This window comes from Chenopodium album, chromosome 15 (genome assembly GCF_948465745.1).
Source record: "Chenopodium album chromosome 15, dcCheAlbu1.1, whole genome shotgun sequence".
Lineage (NCBI taxonomy): Eukaryota > Viridiplantae > Streptophyta > Magnoliopsida > Caryophyllales > Amaranthaceae > Chenopodium > Chenopodium album.
The window spans coordinates 51708973-51731527 of record NC_137848.1 but is presented as its reverse complement, the minus strand read 5'-3'; the positions used below and the strand labels follow the sequence as shown (position 1 = coordinate 51731527).

Here is a 22555-nt window from a genome sequence, read left to right as displayed (position 1 = left end):
GTTCTCCTGAAGAGTTGTAAAGATCAGGTCATAGATTTTGGCAAGAAATGTCGAATCACACATATTTGTATTGGTGGCTGTTGTAAATGTTCTAGTGCTGGTGTCTATGTAATGTTGTTTTCAAGGCTACTAGTCAAATGTAATGTGCAGTCATTTTGTTACTGATTTTTCTATTGCATCTTTGATCTATTGTCATGTTTAATTGTTTATCTACTCCCCTCTACTCTTCTTTCTGTGATGAATTTAGGGGTCAATAGGATATATGCAAGACTCAATTTTTTAGTTAATTAGAAGTACATCAAATGAACCACTTATAGGACGGATTAGGAACTCTTTTGTTTTATTACCCTTAAAATTCTCAATATTACCATCACCTAGATGCTAAATCATTAGTTGTTTGAAAAGTTTGGTTAATTGGCCCAGTAAATATGATGGCCAGTAAAATAACAGAAGAAAACTCTCAGCGTGTTCTACAATGTTCAGAAATTAGCTTCCTATTCCAAAAAAGTTTCTCAAACAAATTATGACCGAGGACAACCATGAAGACAGACAAAATTGAAGAAACAAAGCCGATTGCAGAAGATACGGGAAGCAGATGATGAGCTGTTGTCTAATGTAATAGAACTTGCTGCTTTAAGCAGCGGAATTTTAACCCAAATGTAGCCTCTCGTGTACATAAGGTTGCTGATGAGGATGCTATCGGGGTTCATGGTGAGATAATTGTGGCAGGGTTAGGGTTTGATGTGAAGACCAGTTGGCTTCAAAGTGTAGTTTCAGAGTACCGTGAGATGGAAGAAGGCGGTGTTGAGGTAGTCTACTCTGTTGTAAGGGCTATGAATATGTCCTTTTTGAGAAAGAAGGGGATATTTCAAGGCACTTGAGGTGCCACAAAAGATGATAAAGAGATGGAGGACGGTGTGGCTTCCTTCGTACCATTGCAGGAATACTTATATTTGAGCTTGTTAAGCAGAAGGTTCATTTCAGGTAGGTAGATGGCAAGGACTTTGGCATTGATTGAGGGAGGTTGAGGTTGGACAATTTTGGTGTGAGCTATCAAGTCTTGCTATGTTGTGTTTCTTTGTCTACAGGGATGGTGAGACTTGAGAATGCCATCAAGGCTAGACGTTTCAAGGACCTTGTTTTGAGTGACTCAGATTAATCTTAGAAGAGGGATGCTAATAAAGCTCCCTCCCTACCAAGTAGGATTGTTAAGAAGCCTTAGAGAATGTCAAACTCCCTTTATTCGAAACCCCTATTGCGGTCAAGGGAAATAGCAGGAGAGTGGCACATGGTGGCTTGACTTCGAAGGTAGAAGGCTTAGCATTACAACCAATGTGGCTAAGTTGGAGGTCGGAGGGAGGGCATAGCAGGAGGGTGCCCTTGGCTGCGTTTATATTTGTTCTTCCGTATTATCTTTTATCTTCACTTCAATATGAAATGGATACTTCTTGGAAAGTAATACAAATCGAACTTAACTCAAACCTCTTTCTTGTCATTTTTTGTTGATTCTTTCCAACTTCATCTCTAAAATCTCATTAGTTGAATTAATTGCCTTGTCATTGATCATCACACTATTATGTCCATCAACCACTTTAACACAACATTAAAGACCTCTTGTGATAACAACTAACACCAGTACACCACTACATTTATAATTATAACTTTATAAGTTTATATCAACCAAAATCATTACTTTTGTCAACAAACATAACTTAATGGATAGTTTTTTCTATTAACAATTTTACTATCATAATCAACTCTTTTGGTTTTTTTCACTGTTCCTAACAAATTTTCTCTCTTACTTTTGACTGTTACTTTCCCTTTTCCCCCTCTTCCTCTCGAGATATATATACAGACTATCGTCTTTTTCTTTCAACAAATAAAATTGTAATTAGCAAATAATAAAAAAGACATAATGGTAGTCAGTGAGAAGGGAGGACCGAGAATGGGGAGAAAACCGATAGAAAGAGAAATAAAATAATTTAAAATTATTTTTAAAGTGGTAGTTCATTGTTTAAGTTCATCCCAAAAAAGGCAACTAGAGCATTTTACTACTTTTAGTAGTGGTAATACAATTTTGGCAGATTCCTAAGATAAGTTATAAGCAGGTAGTACATATTTTCCTAATTTTAATGACTTTGGTAAAACAAAATAAAGCCTAAAAATAGTAAAGTACAGTACTGTTTAAGTATTAAATTCAATTAATTTAGTGGACCACCAACGTTTATATTCACGCCCATGAATAGCCAACTCAGAAAAGCTGAACTCAGATCTTTGTGTTCCCATCAGAAATATTTATTCCTTACACCATATATTTTATTATCGAGATGTATTATTATTTTTGCTAATTTTCTAATTTATAAAAAAGATAGTGGGCAGACATTTTGGGGCATAATAAAATTTATTCTCATTTTTTGCCGATTGGTCAAATAGACTAAGGGTCTGTTCACATTTACTTAATTTCAGTTCAGTTCAGTTTAATTCAGCTCCAATCAGTTCAGTTCAGTTCAGTTCCAATCAGTTCAGTTCAGCTCTTAATTTCCCTCTCACATAAAATATTCATTTCAGTTCAGTTCAGTTCAGTTCAATTCAGCTCCAATCAGTTCAGTTCAGTTCAACTCAATTTAGTAAATATGAACAGGCCCTAACACATTATCTAATCCAATTGGTACACATTAACAGATACAAGTAGTTTGAGGAATTAAAGAGATATTAACTTAGTGATAAAAATCGTGGGTTGTATATGATATTCGACTAGTCACAAGTTCAAATCCTTCGACCTTTACCAAAGAAATAAAGTAGAAACAATGGTAGAATGATGCTTAGAATGTCTTAATTTAAGAATCATCCCACAATTCCCAATTTTAAAGGGAAAATTTGAATCAACTCAACTTAACTAGCTTGAAGCACGCCTTTATTAGCTAGTCACTCTACAATCTTGTTCCCTTCCTAGGTTGATCATATAATTATGAGATTTTTAGAGCTAGAATAATTACTAGATTTTCCAATAAATATTATTAATCATCTTATTTTATTGAACTTTATATAATTAGGTCATGTTCTTTTGAATTTCTCAATTCAACTCAAAAGAATGGGGGCATTACTACCTTACTTCTTTTAAAAATTATTAATCATTATTATATACGAACGGGGCGTTTGAAATGTGAGAATGAGAGTTTGGGAATTAAAAGGTAAGAATGAGATTGAGAATTAATGGTTTGGAATATATAAAAATATGTCAATACGTTGTCGGGGCATTTACAACAAGGATATGGATAATGAGGATAAGAATAGAAAATTAGGAGGTGGAATAAAGATAAAAATTATGTTATCCATTATTTGGTATGATTTGGGAATTAAATTGAGATAAGTAGTAAAATTACTTAACTATCCTTACTAGAATTTCTCCCCTCTCCTCTTCCTTCCCTTTTATTATGGTTAAAATTGTCTTTCGCTTTTCAATTTAATTAATCTTCTAACCTTATACTTGTCCGGCTATCTCCCTTGTTATAAGCATAGAGGAATAACTCTTTTTTTAAAATTTCTATCCTTTTTATATGGGATATAACAATTCCCATTAAACAGACAAGGGATTATATGATACATGAAAATAGTAATCCCTATCCTACCATTTATTCCTACAAACAAACAACTTGTGTTTGGATAGTGAGTGGGAATATTGAATATATAAGGAATAAATAATAATTTGACAAAAATGCCCTTACAAACATTACTTTTTCAATCTTTTTATTATTGGCAAAAATGTTATTTTGTATTTATTCCCATTCCCATCCATTTATTACCTACCCTTCCTATTGTAATAAAATGATAGGAACTCACCCCCAAATATCCAATTCCTAAACCTCTTTTTATTCCCATTCCCGCCAAACAAACTAGACTTTTTTTTTTTTTTCTTTTTTCAATTGGGATTATCTCACCCCCAAATCCCACATACCAAACACCCTCGAATTATTTTCAAAACTTATCAACTCTTGTATTATCGAATATTTTTATTTTTATTTTTATTTTTTTTAACGGGCAGTTTAGGTATTTACACTTTTAAACTACACATAGGTTATTATTATTATTATTATTATTTCTTGTATTAATTATTTTATGGTTAAATGTCACCTTTAGTTTACCTTTATCTAGTGGCTCCTAAAAAATTACTACTTGGGAATATTCTGTGAGCCCATGAGTAAATGAGTAAGGGTAGCCACAAACACAGGCACGTGCAATTCTTGATTCCTAGTATTTATAAATAAAAAATATGCTACATCGTATGGACATATATATAGAGTTTGGAGTAATTTGTTCCCTTGCTTATTAATGGCTAAATAAGGAAACAAATTAGCTTTTTTGGCAATAATTTTGTACAATGATCAATCTTATGTTAAGTTTATGCAATGTCTTCGATCGACAAGATTTAATTACGTACCTATGAAATGATTTTATAATTTGGATATGTCACAAGAATAATTAAAGCACCAATAATTAGGATCAAATTAAATTGGTATTTGGAAAAAGATTTATATGTGAGATTTGGATGCTAATTTCAAAGTATAATAAACTAATTGATTAATTTATTCAAGATAAACATTTGCTTCTCGATCTTAATAAAGTTAATGTTAGGTGATGAATTATGGTGAGTGTAGAACATCTTATTCTTAGTGAGCTTTGCTTTATATATTGTCTTGTTGTATTTTTTTGGTAATAATTCAATCAAATATTTAAGATAATAACCTAATATAGTACTCTTGTTATATAAAAGGTTAAAACTTAGTATACATAAACTTTTTTTTTTTGAAAGCTAGTATACATAAACTTTAATGTTATTGAATAACTAATTAAATGAGATTAATATATTTCTCTCGATCTAAGAGTGACTCTACACGTTTTTTATTCGACTTTAATTGAGTCAAAGATATGTGACTACTTGTCTGTTTTAATATATTAAATTAATTTGTAAAAAGCTTAGAGTTGTTGTGTATCTTTTTCAGTGTGTTTAATATTTAAACTTATAAGGTCTTAAGAATTTTAGTATGCTCTATTGGCTTGGTGTATAGTTACTTTCATTTGAATTCTGACATGACCTTTTTTCTTTTTCTTTTTTAAATTTTAATTGGATGATGCATAAAAATCCAAAACACAAATGTCTAATAATTATATGAAATTTTCAAAAACGTCTGTAAAATATCCAAAAACTTAGAACTAAATTTCACAAGTCAAGATGTTCAAAAAATTTTATGAAATGTCCATAACTTATATCGTCTTTTTAACGTATTACTTCTTATCCTTTTGTCCTATAGATCAGGAAACGAGACAATAACCTCTAGTGAATTGATCTTTGCTATCCCCTTAATCCCAAAAAAAAAAAAAAAAAAAAAACCTCTTATATTCGACTCATCATGATTTCGGACTCAGACTATACACTATTTTATTAATTATACTTTCTTCAATTTTTTTCTTGTTGCAACACTTTCACTTTTGTAATATTTGAAGCTTTTCTTTTAAAAATTTCTCCATGTCCCTTAAAGATTACTCTGTAGAGCGTCAAACTTTAAAACTTTGACCATGAATATAATCATATCACATTTGATTAGATTTCTTTCTTTACTCTTAGGGCCTGCTCTTTTCAGCTTAATTTCAGTTCAGCTCCAATTAGTTCAGTTCAGTTTAGTTCCTAATTTCCTTCTCTCATAAATAATTTATTTCAGTTCAGTTCACTTCAGTTTAATTCAGTTCATTTTAGTAAATCAGAACAGACTGTTAAAATATCAAATTTATGTAACTTTAAATGTATACTTTAAGATATATTTTTGACTTTTAGATATCATCAAAAATAAAATATGATAATTTTTAAGGGACGAAGAGAATAACATTAATGTGTAAATAAAATTGGAATAACAAGGAAGCAAAGTAGAATTAGTGAATTACAGTGTATTAATGGGCTTTGTATGCAAAACAATGGGCTGGCCCATATATTGAGGTAATAAATTCAGAAGACATAAATTGCAGCCCAACATGGTGGGGGTGGGGTCCAGTGTCCACTTTTGAAGAGTTGGAATGTTACATGCTCAACATTTGTCAGCACCTCAGAGTGTTACACGCATTTAGAGGGAGAGTTATGATGTGACTTTAATAAAAATACAAAATATGTGAATTATTTCTTGTTTAAACTAACTTTGTTTTAAAATATCAGAATAAATACGTTGTACCCCACATTTGATTTTATATATACGTAGACTCAACATTTATTTATTTATTTTTTCCCTAATGTATCATACTCCCTTTGTTTTTAAATATTTACTCTATTTCTTCATGATAGAATTTTAGGAGAAATTGGAAAAGGTAATAAAATATGAAAATAGTGGGGTGGGTGAAGGAATAAAAAATTGTATAAAACAAAATTAGTGGAGAGAATTGAAGGAGAGAATATGAAATTAATAAAATAGGATTTATGTTGGGTCCACTAGGTGAAGAGAAATTAATTAAATATTGTAAAAACTTTTCAAATAAGAAAATAGAGCAAGTGTCTAAAGGTCAGAAATGAAAAGTGGAGTAAGTATTTAAAAACGGAGAGAGTTTTAGAATTATTAGAGAATAAATTAGAGTATGAGTATGCTACACAAGTACCAAGTTAAAGATAGCAAAAGAGAATCAAGGTTGGCTTAGTGGTTGAAGCCTGAACGCCCTCCTTTCACCCCTGTACTAGAGAGAGGGGTTTGATTCTCACCCAAGCAAGTGAGATCCCTAATTTCCCCCTTTATTTGTAAGAGATTTCTCCTTACCTTAAAAAAAAAAAAAAAAAAAAGTACTAAGTTAAGATTGGTTAGTGGCAACATTTGTATCTTACAACCAAGCAATTGTGAAATTAACCTGGGTCGAGAGGAGGTATGAGAGGTTTCAGCTTGATAGGGTTCTTCTCCCCTGGGACCAGAAAAAAAATAAAAAATTATGTTGGTTTCAATTATAATAAATTTAGATAAAAAATCTAACAAAATATTATTAGCGATCTTTGTTTTGTATTTTTAGTCATAATATATCACTACCTTATTTTTTTAAAAAAAAAAAAATTAGAGTTGTGGCTTGTTCTGTTCAGCTTAATTTTAATTCAGTTCAGTTCTAATCAGTTCAGTTCAGTTCACTTCCTAATTTCCTTCTCTCATAAACAATTTAGTTCAGTTCAATAAATCAGAACAGGCCCTAATAGCAAATTTCATTTTAGTTCGCTTGTTGAATTTTTTACTAAAGCTTGAGAAGTAAATAAAGTATGTCTAGTTTGATTTAGGGATGTTTGTTTGTTTATATACCAATTTATGCATTGAAAAGCATGATGTGAATCATACTAGTATGCTAATCGGTATAAAGCTAGCATACAATTCATAGATGTAGATTATACAAAAAATAAAAATCAAATAATGTGTTTTTTCTTCTCCTTCATAACGAAGCAGATAATACCAAAAACTTATACATAATTCAATTTGAAGAACACAAAAATTTAATAAAAGTACATATAAGTATAATAAAATGAACAATTGAACATTAACCTAAAACATGCGCCAAAATCCTGACAAGTCAAGAACACAAAGTAACAATCGAAAAACTTAATTGGAAAACATATATATTTTTTTTCTACTGTAAAATTACTCGTAAAACCTATTATTCTCATTCTACTCTTGAATATTCTTTATGATTATTACTCCGTATAACATGAAAACAACATACTACTTCCGATTTTTTTTAGTTGCAACTTTAGGGTATTATTTAAGAGATATAAAATATTCCAAAGTTACAACTAAAAAAAATCGGAGATAGTACAAATATTTTACAATGTTGTAAAAAAATTACATACTTACATTATAAACTATAAACATTAATATTTTTTGTTTTGAAAACTATAAAAAAAAAAAAAAAAACTATAAACATTAATTTATAAACATAATTTATGGACTTATGGTGGAATGTATAATATATGGGTCCAATTCTGCTCAGAAAATACGGAGTAAAAAATAAAAATTGGTCCCCAGTCTCCCTTTAAAGTTCTGTGCAGCAGCAAAACATAACACTGCTCAATTTTTTTTTTTCTTTTCCAATTCCTTTGTATTTTATGATTTTAATTATATGATTACAATTAATTATCGGATTAATTTTTTCTTTGAAAATTAATTGTAAAAAAAAAAAAAAATTATTAACCAGATCTGATCTTGCGGCGTTTTGCTCTGTCGAAGCCTCTGTTTCTCTCTCTTCCCTACCATCCCAACAACACTTTCACTTGACACACTAAAATCTCCTTTTGTTTTCTTCTGTTTTTTTTTTGATCTTCTTTTTATTTTTGGTATTTATTTTATTACTACTACCTATTTAGGTTATAATTCTTGTTTCCACTTCCAATTTCTTAATCCCCAAATTTTTTAAAAAAAAAAAAAAAAAAAAAAAATCTTTTCCTCTCTCCAAATTCTTCTTGTTTTAGATGAAGAAACTGTAGTGTCTTTTTCACAAATTAATGGGATTTTTCCATATTTACTTGGGTAATTTTTCTGGGTAATTTCTAATTTTGTCTGGGTAACTTTTTTCTATTTAAATATAAAAAAAATTTCGTTTTTTTGCTCATTATAATGATGATCTTGTGCACTGTATAAATAAATTAGCTTCAAATGGCAGAATGTGATTCTGGTGGGATTTTCTAACGACTAATTTAATAATTTATCTGGTGGGTATCTCTCTATCTTTCTCTCTCTTAAATTATCTAAGCTCTTGTTGTTGACTGTGTATTAAATGTTGATTATTTTTGTTAATTATTAAAATTAGTAGTAATAATATTAATAATTTTATACAGTACTATGATTCTATATTTGTGTTAATTTATTGATCTGGGGTTCTTCTTTTTGTGTATGGTTTTTGGGGTTTTTGGGTTCCTCTTTTTTCCCCCAAAAACTCTCCTTTTTGTTGTCTTTCATTCCCCCCTTAAACCCTAATTTCTTAGCTTTTTTAGACAATGTTTCAATGTTTAATGTGTGATTCCTTTACAGGGAAGCAGCTAATTTGGGTTGCATGTGTTGTTCACAAGACCTTTCTTGTTGATTCCTCAATTGTATGTTGTAGTACTTGTCATTTTTGATTGAAAGGGTTTATCTTGCATTGCCAAATACATAGGGTTTATGTTTGTGTCTGTGATTGAGATTGAGATTGCGAAGGCGAAACCGGGTTTCGGGTTTTTGTAAAGAGATATATAGATAGGTGTTGTAGATGGATATATATAAGTATCTATGAAGTGTGTGATTTGAATGGGTACTCAAACAATGGGATCTCAAGGTGGTATAGGTGATAGTTCAGTACCAAAGCCTCCAAGTTTATCTAGACAAGGTTCATTGTATAGCCTTACACTTGATGAGGTACAAAATCAGTTGGGAAATTTGGGGAAACCCTTAAGTAGTATGAATCTAGATGAGCTTCTTAGGAATGTGTGGACAGTGGAGTCTAACCAGACTGTTGGAGGAAGTAGTAGTAATGATGTTGATAATGGTGCTCAAAATCTTAACCAGGGAGTTGGGGAGGCGTCTCTTAATCGACAATCGAGTTTTAATCTGTCTCGGGATCTAAGTAAGAAGACGGTTGATGAAGTTTGGAGGGAGATTCAGCAGGTGAAGGAGAGGAATCCTGAGAGGCAAAATACACTAGGTGAGATGACATTGGAAGATTTCTTGGTTCAAGCTGGGATTGTTCTTGATGCAGCTGGTGGTAATGGTGGTGGTGGAAATGAGAATGATACTAGCAGTGCTGTTCAATGTAACTTGGGGGGTATTGATCCAAACTCTGGACGACATTCGAATGTTCCGCAACATGCTCAGTGGATGCCTTACCAGCTACTTCCACAGCAGCAACAGCATAGTATGATGACAATGTTTATGCCAGGACATCATGTCCCTCAACCTATTGCTGTCAGTGGCGGAGCTCTCTCAGATACAGCTTACCCCGATGCTCAATTGGCTGTTACAACTACTCCTTTGATGGGAACGTTGTCCGATACTCAGGCAATTGGTCGGAAGAGGCTTGCTACGGGAGATGTGGTTGAAAAGACCGTAGAGAGGAGGCAGAAGAGAATGATTAAGAATAGAGAATCTGCTGCACGTTCGCGAGCCAGGAAACAGGTTAAATACAGATTATTGTCTCTAATTTTGCTTTGCATGTGTATAAATTTTGGTTCCTGTCTTACATTTTGTTATCCAATTGCTAGAATTTTGTTTCTACTTTGTCTCTGATCCTCCATTCTCATGATAAAGTTGTGATTATGGTGGACAGGCTTATACCAACGAGTTGGAAAACAAAGTTCAACGGCTAGAAGAGGAAAACGAAAGGCTACGGAGAATGAGGGTATGTTCTGCTACCATATTATAGTATTCATGGTTGTGAAATTTGCATTTTAAAAGGTCCTATTTTATACTAGTGCTGCAGTTGTACTATCTCAATCCCTTTCTCTTAAGGTAAAGTTTTGGGTGAGACGGACTCACGTGAGTCCACTATCATGTTTTTGGTGTTGCGGGCCTCGCGATCGGGTTTAGTTAGCCCGCGCCTTTTTATTGGACTTTTGTTATTGAGCCCGGTCTCACGTGAGTCCGGTCTCACACAAAACCTTTTGTTCTCTTAAAGTGAGGGAAATTCGGTCTTCTATTGGATAATCTTGTGGTAGAGTCTCCACTTTTAAAATTTGTTGTAATAGTGTATCTTTGATGTAGTACTTGATAGCTCACATTAACAGTTGGTGTGTAGTCAGAAAATAATAAACATTCATTTTGTATGGCTAGATTTTGATATCTTACTAGATGATACTTTGAGCAGTTTGCAGTTTGCAGTTTGATTGGCAAATCACAAGCTAGTTGCATTCTTTAGGCAGTAGATGGATGAAAGCAATTATCTGGATCTAATTAGAGTGTCTAAACAATTTCAAAGGTTAGGATTCAACTATTTGAAATAACATTTTCTGACTCAGTGTTTCATATAAAGGCAGATGAGATGACTTGCCAAAAAAATATATTCAGTCTTGGCAAATTAAACCAATATTACTCCATACTTGTTCATTGGCTGATATGGCTTGAAAACAGTGGCTTGTTGATTTAGAAATTTTATGATTTCTTGGTTGGGGAGTTTTGGTCTGAAATATATACTTAGTGTCTCTAACTCACTATCATTGAGATTAGCCTTTTAGGCTTTTCACCTGCATACTCTTTGGCTTCTGTGCATGGCCAATTCATAATGAAATTGTATCTGAAGCAGTTTATCAGATTTCCTTATAAGAGATGCATTTCTAGCCTCACCCTAGCCCTAATTTTTCTGTAACTCCCATATCATTTTTTTTTCTTTTCTGTTGTTTGTTTGGTTTTGGTTGGATGGACGGGAATTTACTAGACAATCATATATGGTGTAAGCCGTGTGACTGAGCAGTTGAGCACAAGAGTAGTATGTTTGCAAAAATTCTGAAGAGTGCTCCTTTTATATATAATAATGGATATAGACATCTTTATAGTTTTTTCAGTTTGCTACTTACATCAGTAAGGGTGATTAATTCACTCTGCATTTAGCTGGGCATGCAATGTCCTGGAGAAAGTCAGTCTCATAGCAACAAAGTTGCCCTTTGCTTGCATGTTTTTCTTTGATAAACATGGTATTGCCAATCATCAAGCTACCTTTTCCCCTTATAGCCTCTAGGCTGATTGTAGGTTCTGGAGTAGCTTTTTTTTTTTTTTTTTTTTCTAGTAACTCTTGGGTGAAAGTACATCCCATGATAATATTTTTCTTCTTCTTCTCTGTATCAGTTATGGCTGACTGGCTGTGCTTTCAAAGCGCCGACTAATATGTTTAATAATTGTTAACAGGGGTTGAGTGAATGCTGACTAGTATCTATAGTTCAATACCGTCTCATGTTAAATGATACTTAGTCGTTATTTCATATACTGTATTCATCTTGCATTTTGTGATTTTTGATGACATTGTAAGGTCATGATAGAGGTGGCTAATGGGCTGGGTTTTCCCTTGCCCAAACTCCCAGACCAGGTGAAGGTCCACCTTGGATCATCAGTACATGGGTTTTGGGTCATGCCTTCTAAATCTGACCTAGCTAGCCCGGTCTATAAAGCAAATTGATGAATCTAGGCCCTCTTGAATCAGCCTGGCCAAGGCTTGTAACCTGTCTGTGAACCACATCAGTCCAAGCCTGGGTTCCATCCCTGCAGCCCAGCTGGCTATAAACTAGATCAGGGCTGTTAGCCACCACGAGTCTTGAATTCAACTACCTTCTAGCTCAACATATCTTACTAGATGATTGTTTAATAAATGGCTTGTAACAAGTCTGTGAACCACATCAGTCCATATCTTGCTAGATGTGTAGTTTTAAGTTATCATCTTTATTCACTATATTTGATTCATGTGAGCATGATTAATTTCAAAAACTTGTACTAAGTTGTGTTTTTCTAGACTGATCCTTCCTTTGCCCTTTATGATGATTATCTGTTGACAGGAGGTGGAGAAGGCCCTGCCAAGTGTTCCCCCTCCTCAACCCAAATACCAGCTCCGACGAACAAGCTCAGCACCTCTCTAGCGATTTGTTCATGAGCAGTTGTACGATGCAAAGCCGTGGAAAAAAAAGTGTACGACCTTATAGCGTTTAACGAGCAAAGCTAACTGTTGTCCTGGACTGTCTGCATCTTTGATGTCAGATTGTTCATCTTTGTAACTTTTCTACTTCTCCCCCCTTTCTCATAAATCCGGCAGTTCTCCTAGTCTGCAACTGCTGCCGATTTTCCTTGGTTTTTTTTTCCTCTCTTTTTTAATTCCTTTTTATTTATTTATTTTTTACCAGTTTCTTCTATTCCTTTGTGAGTAGCCTGTGTATGTACATTTTAAGTATCAAACGAATCTTAAGAGAGTTGCAAGAAAAGGAAAAAAGAAAATTTTAGAATGCAGCTAATGTTCACTCATAGTTGTCTTGTTTTATTGTTTGGTCGAAATGTTGATTATTGCTTGAATTGCTAATTTCTGGTTCATGATTTGTATTTTCTTGTATGTGAGACGCGCCTTCCATCATTTAGATAGTTACTGGTAAATTGGCTGTAAAATATGTGTAATCAGTTTGTATAAATGAAATCACATCTAAGCTGTACTTTGGAAGTTCCATTTGTTGTTTCTCCTGCACTCCCATCTTTATCCATGTATTCATTTTTTCTTCAATTGAGATAGCAGAGCAGTTTATTAGGCAGTGGTGAACTGGTAATGATTTGTTTATTTTAATTATACGACATACATTTATTAATTGTTGACTAATTGTACTTAAGATTACATGACTTGAATTGAAATTGACCCAACCCAACACAAAATTTACATTAGATGATTGAAAGACCATAATAAGCCAATTTACAATGATTTTACAAATTAATTTAATATTTGTCTCCTTTTACTCTTCCACAGTGATCTTAAGATGTCATATCAAATTTTAAAAACATGTTTCTTTAAAAAATTATAGTTTACACAACTATTAATTCCACGAGGGAGTAAATATGTCATAAGCAATGAAGCATATTTGAAATAAGAAACTTGTATTTGGCAAATTATTTTGCTCACATTTAATAAGCACTTTACTATAGCTGGGACCCAAGACTATTTAATCCTCATTATGTATGACTTTGTTCTAAGCAACAGATAGTCATGTTGAATCTATTGTATGAAGAAGCATTGTAAAAAGTCTAGCAGACTAAAAGCATCAATTACAATCAAGTCTTTTGATATTCAAAAGATTACAAACTGCATGAACATAGTCAACCGATAATTTAGTCCAAAAGTTGTGATCAACGACGACCTGTAGACCTGTGTTACCAGCCAAATCCATATGCATAATTTAGCAAAAAGCATAGAGATGGTTGTGCATTGGTTATTTAATTATCCTAATATCCTACATACTTCATGGTAAACTGAGGGGCTAATGTTTCAGATCATTGTTTTTAAAGGTATAATTAACAGAAGAACATGGAGGTGCACACTCTGTCATGCAGCTTGGGAATCTCAGGCACAGAAGGATTTCCAACAGAAGTCATGCTTCCATTACCTGATGATGTTTCTGACAGGTCTTCATACTTCAGGAACTGGGATACTTGGGTGGCTGCCAGATGAGCATATCGAATTGGTGCAGCTGCAGGAAAATGAGATAAACATGTTGTGAATATGAGGTATATTTATTTTATTTTAATGTTTTTAACGACTGTATACGAGAGTTAGCAATAAGATTTACCAATAGATATAGCAGTAGTGCTCCTCTGGTACCTGCAAGTGTTAAAGTATACTCTCTAATTTAGATTCCTTGTGCATATTTAACTCTTAAGACACAATTTTGCTTTTTTTTTTTTGAAACCTTTTTAAGTTCAAGAGCTTCTTACACATAGGATAGAGAGTGAATAAACTCTTGTAGCTGATCTGCTGAAAAGCCAATCTCATCAAGCAGAACATGGTAGTGAGTTGGCCTGCTCGTGCCCTACATTTTAACCCGCTAAATATGAGCATATATATGAAAATATTCCAGTAGCAAGGTTTATGCTGTGATTATGTCTGTTACTACTTGCTAATATTCACAGAAGCGACGAACTCATAAGAATATAGAATTAATAGTCTAACACTATCTTACACAAACTCCTCAATTTTACCTCAATACCTCAAGTGTTACATTGTCATTTTTCAATACTCATAGGTGGTTATGGACACTTCATTTAGGAACAAGAACTTGAACATGCACCAATTTCTGCACCAATGTTCGAGTTTAACATAACTCTAACATGATCATATGATTCATATCAAAGCATCGAATTGTAAATCAAGTCCAAGTAAGAAATTCATGATAATGCAAATGAAAGAATCAAGACTAGACGAGCTAATGAAAACCTAAAACTTGAAAGAAAAGTAAAAACTTTGAAAAAAATTAATTTTTTTTTTACTCACAATCATTCCTGCCTGTGCACACATGTAGAAATCGTAGTATAGAGGATGGCAGACTTTGCTGTCAACCACGGTACCTGCAAGAGGCAACAATTAAGGCCAACATCGACTTTCTGAATTGTTTGAGAAATCTGATTCTTATTTTATTGCAAGTGTGCTAGATTTGCTAACCAGGTGGTACATTGTCAGGTCTTTCTCCTTGGAAAAACTTGGTATGATGATTTTTCTGAGCAATGATTATGGTGAACTTAGGAGCCCAACTTTCATCAAGCGCTTTGCATGCCTGCAAAATGAAGTGAATTTGCAATAATGCATTTAATGTGAATGATTCTCAAATAACATTCAAAACATATATGTCTGCTCAGTTTAGGGAACTTTTGCAACAAACCTGAAGAATCTGTTCAAACTCTATGTTGAGGACCTGCTTGAATTGTGATTCACTCACTCCATCCCTGATCGTGTATGTGCGAAGAAAACTATTAGTCTCTGCAGTGGGATCTAAAGATTGCATAAACACACCGTATGTAAACTGGGTGTTTTGAATCTAGTCTGGTATCATACCTAAATATTATGACTTGTGATGGCTTAACTGGGTGTTTTGAACTTTTGTAGTATTCCTCCAGAAGTTCTCTATTAATAAAGCAAATAAATATCAAGCATATCTAATGTTTAGTTAGTAAAGTAAAATGATGTTTGATGGATAAAGACTGGAAAATAACCTGATAATGCCTCTGTCTTCTCCTCCAGGCAAAGGCTTGTACAATGAATCGATCATTTCAACCTTTGGGGACTGAGAACGGACAGATGCTCTGTACTTATATATTGATGTGGGTCTAGAACTCACAACCTGCAAGTATTTGAAACATAAATCCATTTTAGCAGCAAGTAGTTGAACAAGCAGTGAAAGGAGAGAGTCGAGGAGGCTAAGGAGTTTTAGTGTGCTACTAACAGCAGCAATAGATGGAACTCCAGACTGGCCAGGAGAGCCATGAGAGACATCCATTCCGAAGATTATAGGCTTATCAATGAGCACAGGAATGTTACGTTCAACTGCAAGCCGATGATTCAATCCGCCAAGCTGCAAGGAAGTCAGAGATAATTAGATATAAACCAAAAGTAGTATGAAATCCAAAAGTAAAAGCAATGAAAGAAGCATGTATTACTTTGGCATTAATCTTAAGCAGAAGATTGGTGAGGTACTGCTCATTAACTCGTTGAGGTGCCAAGCATTGACTAACAACTCCAAGTTCAACAAGGGCTTTCTTTTTCCAAGGGCCTGTAGAGAAGCTGTGATCAATCAACTTCGAACATAAAATACAGAAATGATGTGCATACATTATCAAATGTAATGATGATGAGTTTCTGACCATATATTTCAGAATTTTTCCTGTCAGCAAAGACACACAGAATAATGCTAGGAGGACCAGGTAGTCGTGACTTCACTTGATTAACCATTTTGTCCACTCGAACAGGAGGGGGTGCTCGTCTATACTGTGGATCTTCCTCAAAAGTACACATTGGGGAATCAGTGAACTCCTGAATAGAAAGAAAACAAAAAAAAAAAAAAAAAAAAGAAAAGAAAAGAAGTTACAGACATTATTAGCTGAATATACTACTATTCTGAAAGATGTGCTGGACAATAGGCACACACAAAGTATATGATTCTGTTCGACTTACAATGTCCTTCATTCTCCCAAACTTCACCAGGTCTCTGCAAAGGTTGCGTATGTCACAGCGTGCAGAGAAGTTCACCACCACCCAGTCTTTTATTGTAACGGGATCTGAAAATCTCTGTAAAAAAAATAGAACAAACATTAAAAAGATGGGAAGAAAGAGGCCTGAACTGAGGGACAGAAAATGTGAGCTACCTTGCGGTTTACATTCCAACGTCCATTTCTTGGAAAATCTTCCCCATCACCGAATTTCAGCTGCAACAATAACGAAAATGGCAAAATGCAAGAGATTATTGTAGAGAGGTTAATAAAAACTACACATGTCCCTTTGTTTTTTCCCAGGAGGAGAGGATTCGGCAATGATACCTTGGGAGCTGCCAAAACACGGCCTTCTACTTGCATAAACTCGTTGTTGATTGTGATGCCACAGGTACGTAGGAGTGGCTCAGCAGCATAATTACTCCTCCTCATTGCCTAGCAAGAAGCCAAGACGCAAACATAAGCAAAATGTGGCAAAGATATGAGAATGTGGTAATGAATTAAAGACAAAGATTGCAAGGCATACATCTGTGAGAGTCCTTATTTTATCTTGTGGCTTCTGCCTTGATTTTTCTACCAATGAAGATCGCTGTTGGACAGTAAGTGCTTTAGTGTACCTTTGTAGCGGAAGCAATGAACACAGCTGCACAAAAATGTACAAAACAGTTCAAGTAAGATAGAGTTATATGGATAAGACAACAAAAAATATGGTACAAGTTTATCACCTCGACTGGTATGTAAGTCGGCCTTTTTGGTTTACCCACATTAACACAAGGAAAGTCTCCTGAGTACCGAAGCTTTATGTTTCGTTGTTGTGCAAAATATTCATAGACTGTCAGTTCAATTTCCTCAAAATTTTCTCCTCCTCTTTCAGCTGATCCCCTCCTTAGTGTGAACCTTCAGACAACGTTCCACAGAACACTGATTAAATTTGAAAGAACATCATACAGCAAAGAATAGAGCTAGCATGGATAACTCTTACCTCTGTCTTTTGCAAATTTCTTCACTCAATCCACAGATTTTCCACTCAATATTGGCAGGTTCTGCTCTTATCCTCAGATTTTTCAGAGTGCACTTAGCCTATACAAGGCGCCATGACAAGTAGCACTTATCAGAAATTCAGAACCCCTCAAATGAAAACATAGTCCCTATACAGTATGGACTAGTGTAGAAGCACTCGTAGTTCCATTCTTACCTTAACCCAATCAAGCTGGTATGGATCTTGTACATTCTGGTTGGCTAGGAGAAAATCTATCAGTGGTCCAGGCTGAACAATTGTAGTAAGCGTCCCATCTGTTCTCAAGGTCACAACAAAGGAAGAACTAAGGATGAGTGTTGTTCCAAACACCAATATGCGTTATAAAACCATATATATGAAAACACTTACCCATGTTCAAAGACAGTCCACTTTGAGTAGCTCGAAAACTTGAATGATGTCCCCTGCAACCAAGGACACCCCCTCCAAGGACATCAGAGTTCCTATCATCACGAAAGAATGATTGTCTCACCAATAGGCACCCCCTATAAAATATAAAGAGAACATCAGTAAATTAGTACATACAAGATTAGACAAAAATATGAAAAAAGAACAAGGCATAAGAAATTTGAATTTACTGATTTGCAGCATGTTGCCTCAGTACTATGTCCAGGACCCGGACAGCATCAAGGAAGTCCTCAGATTCTATACGACGGAGAGCATCACTTATTGCCTTAATTGGAATTCTGGTTGCATAACTGATCTCCACCTTAAAAGTCTTGCTTTGAGACACGCGCTTTCTTCTCTTTTTATCACTCTCATTAGGACTTCCATTGCCTCCCGGGCTGCTCTTACCATCCCTACAATATAATGATGTTTTATAGTACTAATGTAAGCACTGTATCAAAGTAATAAGCTCTCAAGCAGTTTGATTACTTTAGAAAGGCATCAATAATTACCTTTCAGATGAGACCTTGTCGAGCAGGACAGTAAACTCCAACTTCTTTCTTGGGAGGGAACCGACAGTAAACAAGGTCTTCTCACCATCATAGGCGAATTCCTTGCCACCCATCTCAGAGCTATATGTTTCTTTGATCTTGTCCATTACTTTTCTTCCTACACCCTTCATTTCGACTGGTTTTCCATCTTCATAGTAGAGGGCAACCTAGAGGAAAGGGTAGAGATAACATAATACACTAGAAGTTTCAAATGTTGCAATTTTCGCAACAACATTATTATACAACATGGTCACTATATGTTAAGAAATTATGTAGATGAAACATACAGAGTAATGGAAGAAGAAGCCTTCAGTATTGGCAATCTTGATATTGAAGTGATTGGTTAATAGTCGAATTTTTTGTCCTTTTGATCCACAGCCAGGCCTCGCCATAGGAACTCGTATCTGCTTTTGTTCAGGAGCATCCATTTCCTACCACAGACAATCTAACAAACACCATAAATGTTCTATACTACACAAGTTCACATGCTTATACTATTAGGGAAGACAATATCGAGAAAACAATTTATATAACTATTACATTAACACGAACAGCAAGCATAGAATTGCACATACATACACACACCAAAGATGGCCTAGCAGTAATTCTACTTGCCAATCAATGTGTGCTTTGGAAGTCCTAAGAGCCATTTTGATTCGTGTTAAAACGTTCAAAACGACATTTGAGATAGGTAAGTTCTAAAACTTTTGCTAGAGGTAGTTCCATCACACAATAAACATGTATCATTTCCAAGAGGTAAAATAACATAATCATCCTAAGATACAATCCCTTAGGATCAAATTAAGGTATATATGAAAAGATCGAACTTTATTTATGTACTGTATTTATTTTCTTCATGTAAAATAAAGTGAAATACACGAGCATCAAACAAAAACACAGCAATCCTTAACCAATAACCATTATCACTTTCATTTATCTGTCACGATTAGAGGTGGTTATTGGACAGGGTAGCCCAATGATAATAGGGTCAGGGCCAAGCTTATAGGGCTTTTAATGGACAGGGTTATTAATGGACAGGGCCTTATTGGGTAGGGTCAATATAGGGCCAACATATTTTTCAAATTTAGTTGATAAAGAAAATATATAATGTAAAAATAATTATATAGATTAATTTGTATTCATATGTATTTAATAATGGCTTTGTCCAATATTTATTTTAATTGATATTTTGTAGGCCCGCCCATTATTGGCCCGCGACCCGCATTGGCCCGACCCTATATTGACCCTATAAAATGTGACCCTCTTTGATCCTGACCCGCAACCGACCCGCACCGACCCTGACCCGACCCACCCAATAACCAGGTCTAGTCACGATGAAGGTAAGTCATACAAAAAATTCTCTTCATACTAACTCACTAGTCACTAATAAAACTTTTTTAAAATTTTTTACTACAAAAGGACTGTTCTTTCCTTAAAAAAACCTCTTTGGAAGCTTTCAACACATTTATATACTCTTATAATATCTCAAACTACCTCAAAAAAATTTCCTTTTACAATCTAGTGTTATTATCAGTATCTTGTACATTTGCAAATGTACACTTAAGTTACCGCGAAAAAGAAGATAAAACCTAAATCTAAATAAGGCAGATTAGGATTTTGACAGATAAAAACTTTTTTTTTTTTTTTTGGATTAATACCCCCCCCCCCCCTCCTTTTTTTTTGTTAGAGAAACCTCAATATAAGTTAGAGCATTAAGAAATAATTACTCTTGTCATGTGAAAGAATGCCTAAAAATAGAAAGAAAAATATAAAGTTTTGTTCAAATTACTATTAAAAAAAATTAAAGTTACCATCTTTATCAAAATATAGAGAAAATTTAACCATCTTAAAAAACAAAATGAAAGATTACCCATAATAATTTATCCATCTAAAAAACAAAATGAAAGATTACCCATAAAAATTTATCAAAATGAAAGATTCTTTCATAAAAAAAAAAAAATAAATAAATAAAATAAAAAAACAAATAAACAAACAAAATGATAGATTACCCATAATAATTTATTAAAAATACTTAAACATACCCTATTCTTTTTTTATTCCTTAACTGTGGAACTTTTCCATCACAACATAATAAAAATAAAAAAAATAAAAACTTTGTACCTTTTTTTTTTTTTGAAACACTTTGTACCCATTTTATGCGTGATCAACAAACGACATAAACAAAAAAAAAAAAAACAAAAAAAAAAAAACATTTTTTTATGAAACAAAAACAACTTTTTTTTCCCCTTTTTATTACAAAGTCATTGCTCAAAATGACAGAGAAAATAACTACATACAGTATATGAAATAATCCATAAAGGAAAAATAATGAAAGAACCCATGCATAAATTTGCACAAGAACACAATGAACACAAAAAACCCACCAAAAAAAGAAAAAGATATAAAACTCTAAGTAAAATAGAGCAAAATTGTACCTTTCCAGCGAAATTCTTCACAAAAAAACATAAACCCAGTAGACAATGATGAAGATGTTTTTTCTGCAAGAAATATATATATGATTTTTTAAGAAATGTACAAAATTTGTAGTAAGAAAAAGAAGAGGATAATGAAGATAAAAAGAGTGTTGAGAATAAATGAGAAAGTAAAGAAAGGATTACAGAGAGAAACCTTTGCTATTCAAAGTAGTGAAGCTTTAGCTAAATTTGGCTCTCATTTGTTTCTCTTTTAAGCTTGGTTAGAGTCTAGGATGTCTTGGAACGACTCACTTTGACTACTTGACTTGATTACTATGGCCGTGACTACATGAGGTTATGTACGTTACTGGTATGTAATAAAGTACGTATGACATCAGTTCGGATACGTGAAGTTTCAATTGTTGCGATAATTTAATTTAGAACGGAGGAGGAATTATTTGATGTTACGGGTGTATGGGGTAGGTTGTGTTACGGGAGTATGGGGTAGGTTTTTAAGTCGTGTATGTGATTATACATACTCTCTCCGTCTAATCACAAACACTTAGGTGATTGCTATTGAATCATGAGGTAAATTCAAATTTACTTTCTTTCTTTTTTTTAAATGTTATATTTTGACCGGCATATTGTTATAACATTTTAATTTACTCCCTCCTCTTATTGATCTATCCTTATTGTCATTTTTTGTGGACATAAATGATGTACCCATTTCAATTTTTTTATTTTTTTAATTTTTTTAATTTTTAATTTTTTATTACCATTTATAGATTGCATTAAATTACTCTTTTATCATCTACTCCCTTTGTCCCTTTGATAGTTTTTTTTGGTGAAATTTCATGGAAATTAAGAAATTTAAATAAGTAGTAAAATTACATTAAAAAGGTAAATTTACATGGACAAATATTATTGCAAATTGAAGGGAATTTTGGTAAATTTAATATTGACGGGTGTTGGAAAAAACAAATAACATTTTGGGACTAGAATTTGGCCAAATGTGACTATCATTAAAGGACAGAAAGAGTATTTTTCTCGTCTTTATTAAGTGACCTTTTAAACTACCCTCTTATGCAAAAATATTTGTGCAAAGTTAGTTTTTACCATGTGAATTTATCTTTTCCATATACTTTTACTACTTTCTCTCTCTACTTTTTTGCAAATATCATGTGAATTTAACTTTTCAATGTACTTTTACTACTCCCTCCGTCCCTTTTTTACATTCATGCTTTTCTTTTTGGGTATTTCAAAATTACATTCCTACTTTCTTTTTTTAGTAAGTAAATTTTTATCAAATATCCCAAATTATCCCTATTTTTCTGTTTTGTAATTAATGCTTTCTTTATTTTCTCACTCTTATTTTCTCAATCTTATTTTCAAAATCCATGTGTATCAATTTAGATGAATATGATTGGTCCTTTTTTTTCCACAAAAAAATGTTATTAGTCCTTTTTCTTTTCAAAGGAT

At 33.4% G+C, this 22555-nt stretch overlaps 2 protein-coding genes across 2 annotated transcripts; one reads left to right on the top strand and one right to left on the bottom strand.

Annotated features, from left to right (window-relative positions):
• The first annotated feature begins 7962 nt into the window (after positions 1 to 7962).
• Positions 7963 to 12949, top strand: LOC145582542 (ABSCISIC ACID-INSENSITIVE 5-like protein 2). The gene is made up of 4 exons (XM_081639521.1): positions 7963 to 8713; positions 9033 to 10151; positions 10303 to 10374; positions 12515 to 12949. The coding sequence occupies exons 2-4, from the start codon at positions 9288 to 9290 to the stop codon at positions 12593 to 12595; spliced, it is 1017 nt and encodes a 338-aa protein (XP_081495647.1). The 5' UTR covers positions 7963 to 8713; positions 9033 to 9287; the 3' UTR covers positions 12596 to 12949.
• Positions 12950 to 13937: 988 nt separating this feature from the next.
• Positions 13938 to 19054, bottom strand: LOC145582540 (protein argonaute 4-like). The gene is made up of 22 exons (XM_081639520.1): positions 18950 to 19054; positions 18624 to 18829; positions 18303 to 18524; positions 18076 to 18209; positions 17884 to 17981; positions 17671 to 17768; positions 17414 to 17585; positions 17215 to 17331; positions 17016 to 17123; positions 16845 to 16904; positions 16654 to 16767; positions 16344 to 16509; positions 16140 to 16252; positions 15926 to 16054; positions 15696 to 15823; positions 15538 to 15606; positions 15365 to 15428; positions 15148 to 15259; positions 14980 to 15053; positions 14424 to 14518; positions 14279 to 14310; positions 13938 to 14179 (listed from the first exon to the last, which is right to left on the bottom strand). The coding sequence occupies exons 1-22, from the start codon at positions 19052 to 19054 to the stop codon at positions 14004 to 14006; spliced, it is 2592 nt and encodes an 863-aa protein (XP_081495646.1). The 3' UTR covers positions 13938 to 14003.
• Between the last annotated feature and the right edge of the window lie 3501 nt (positions 19055 to 22555).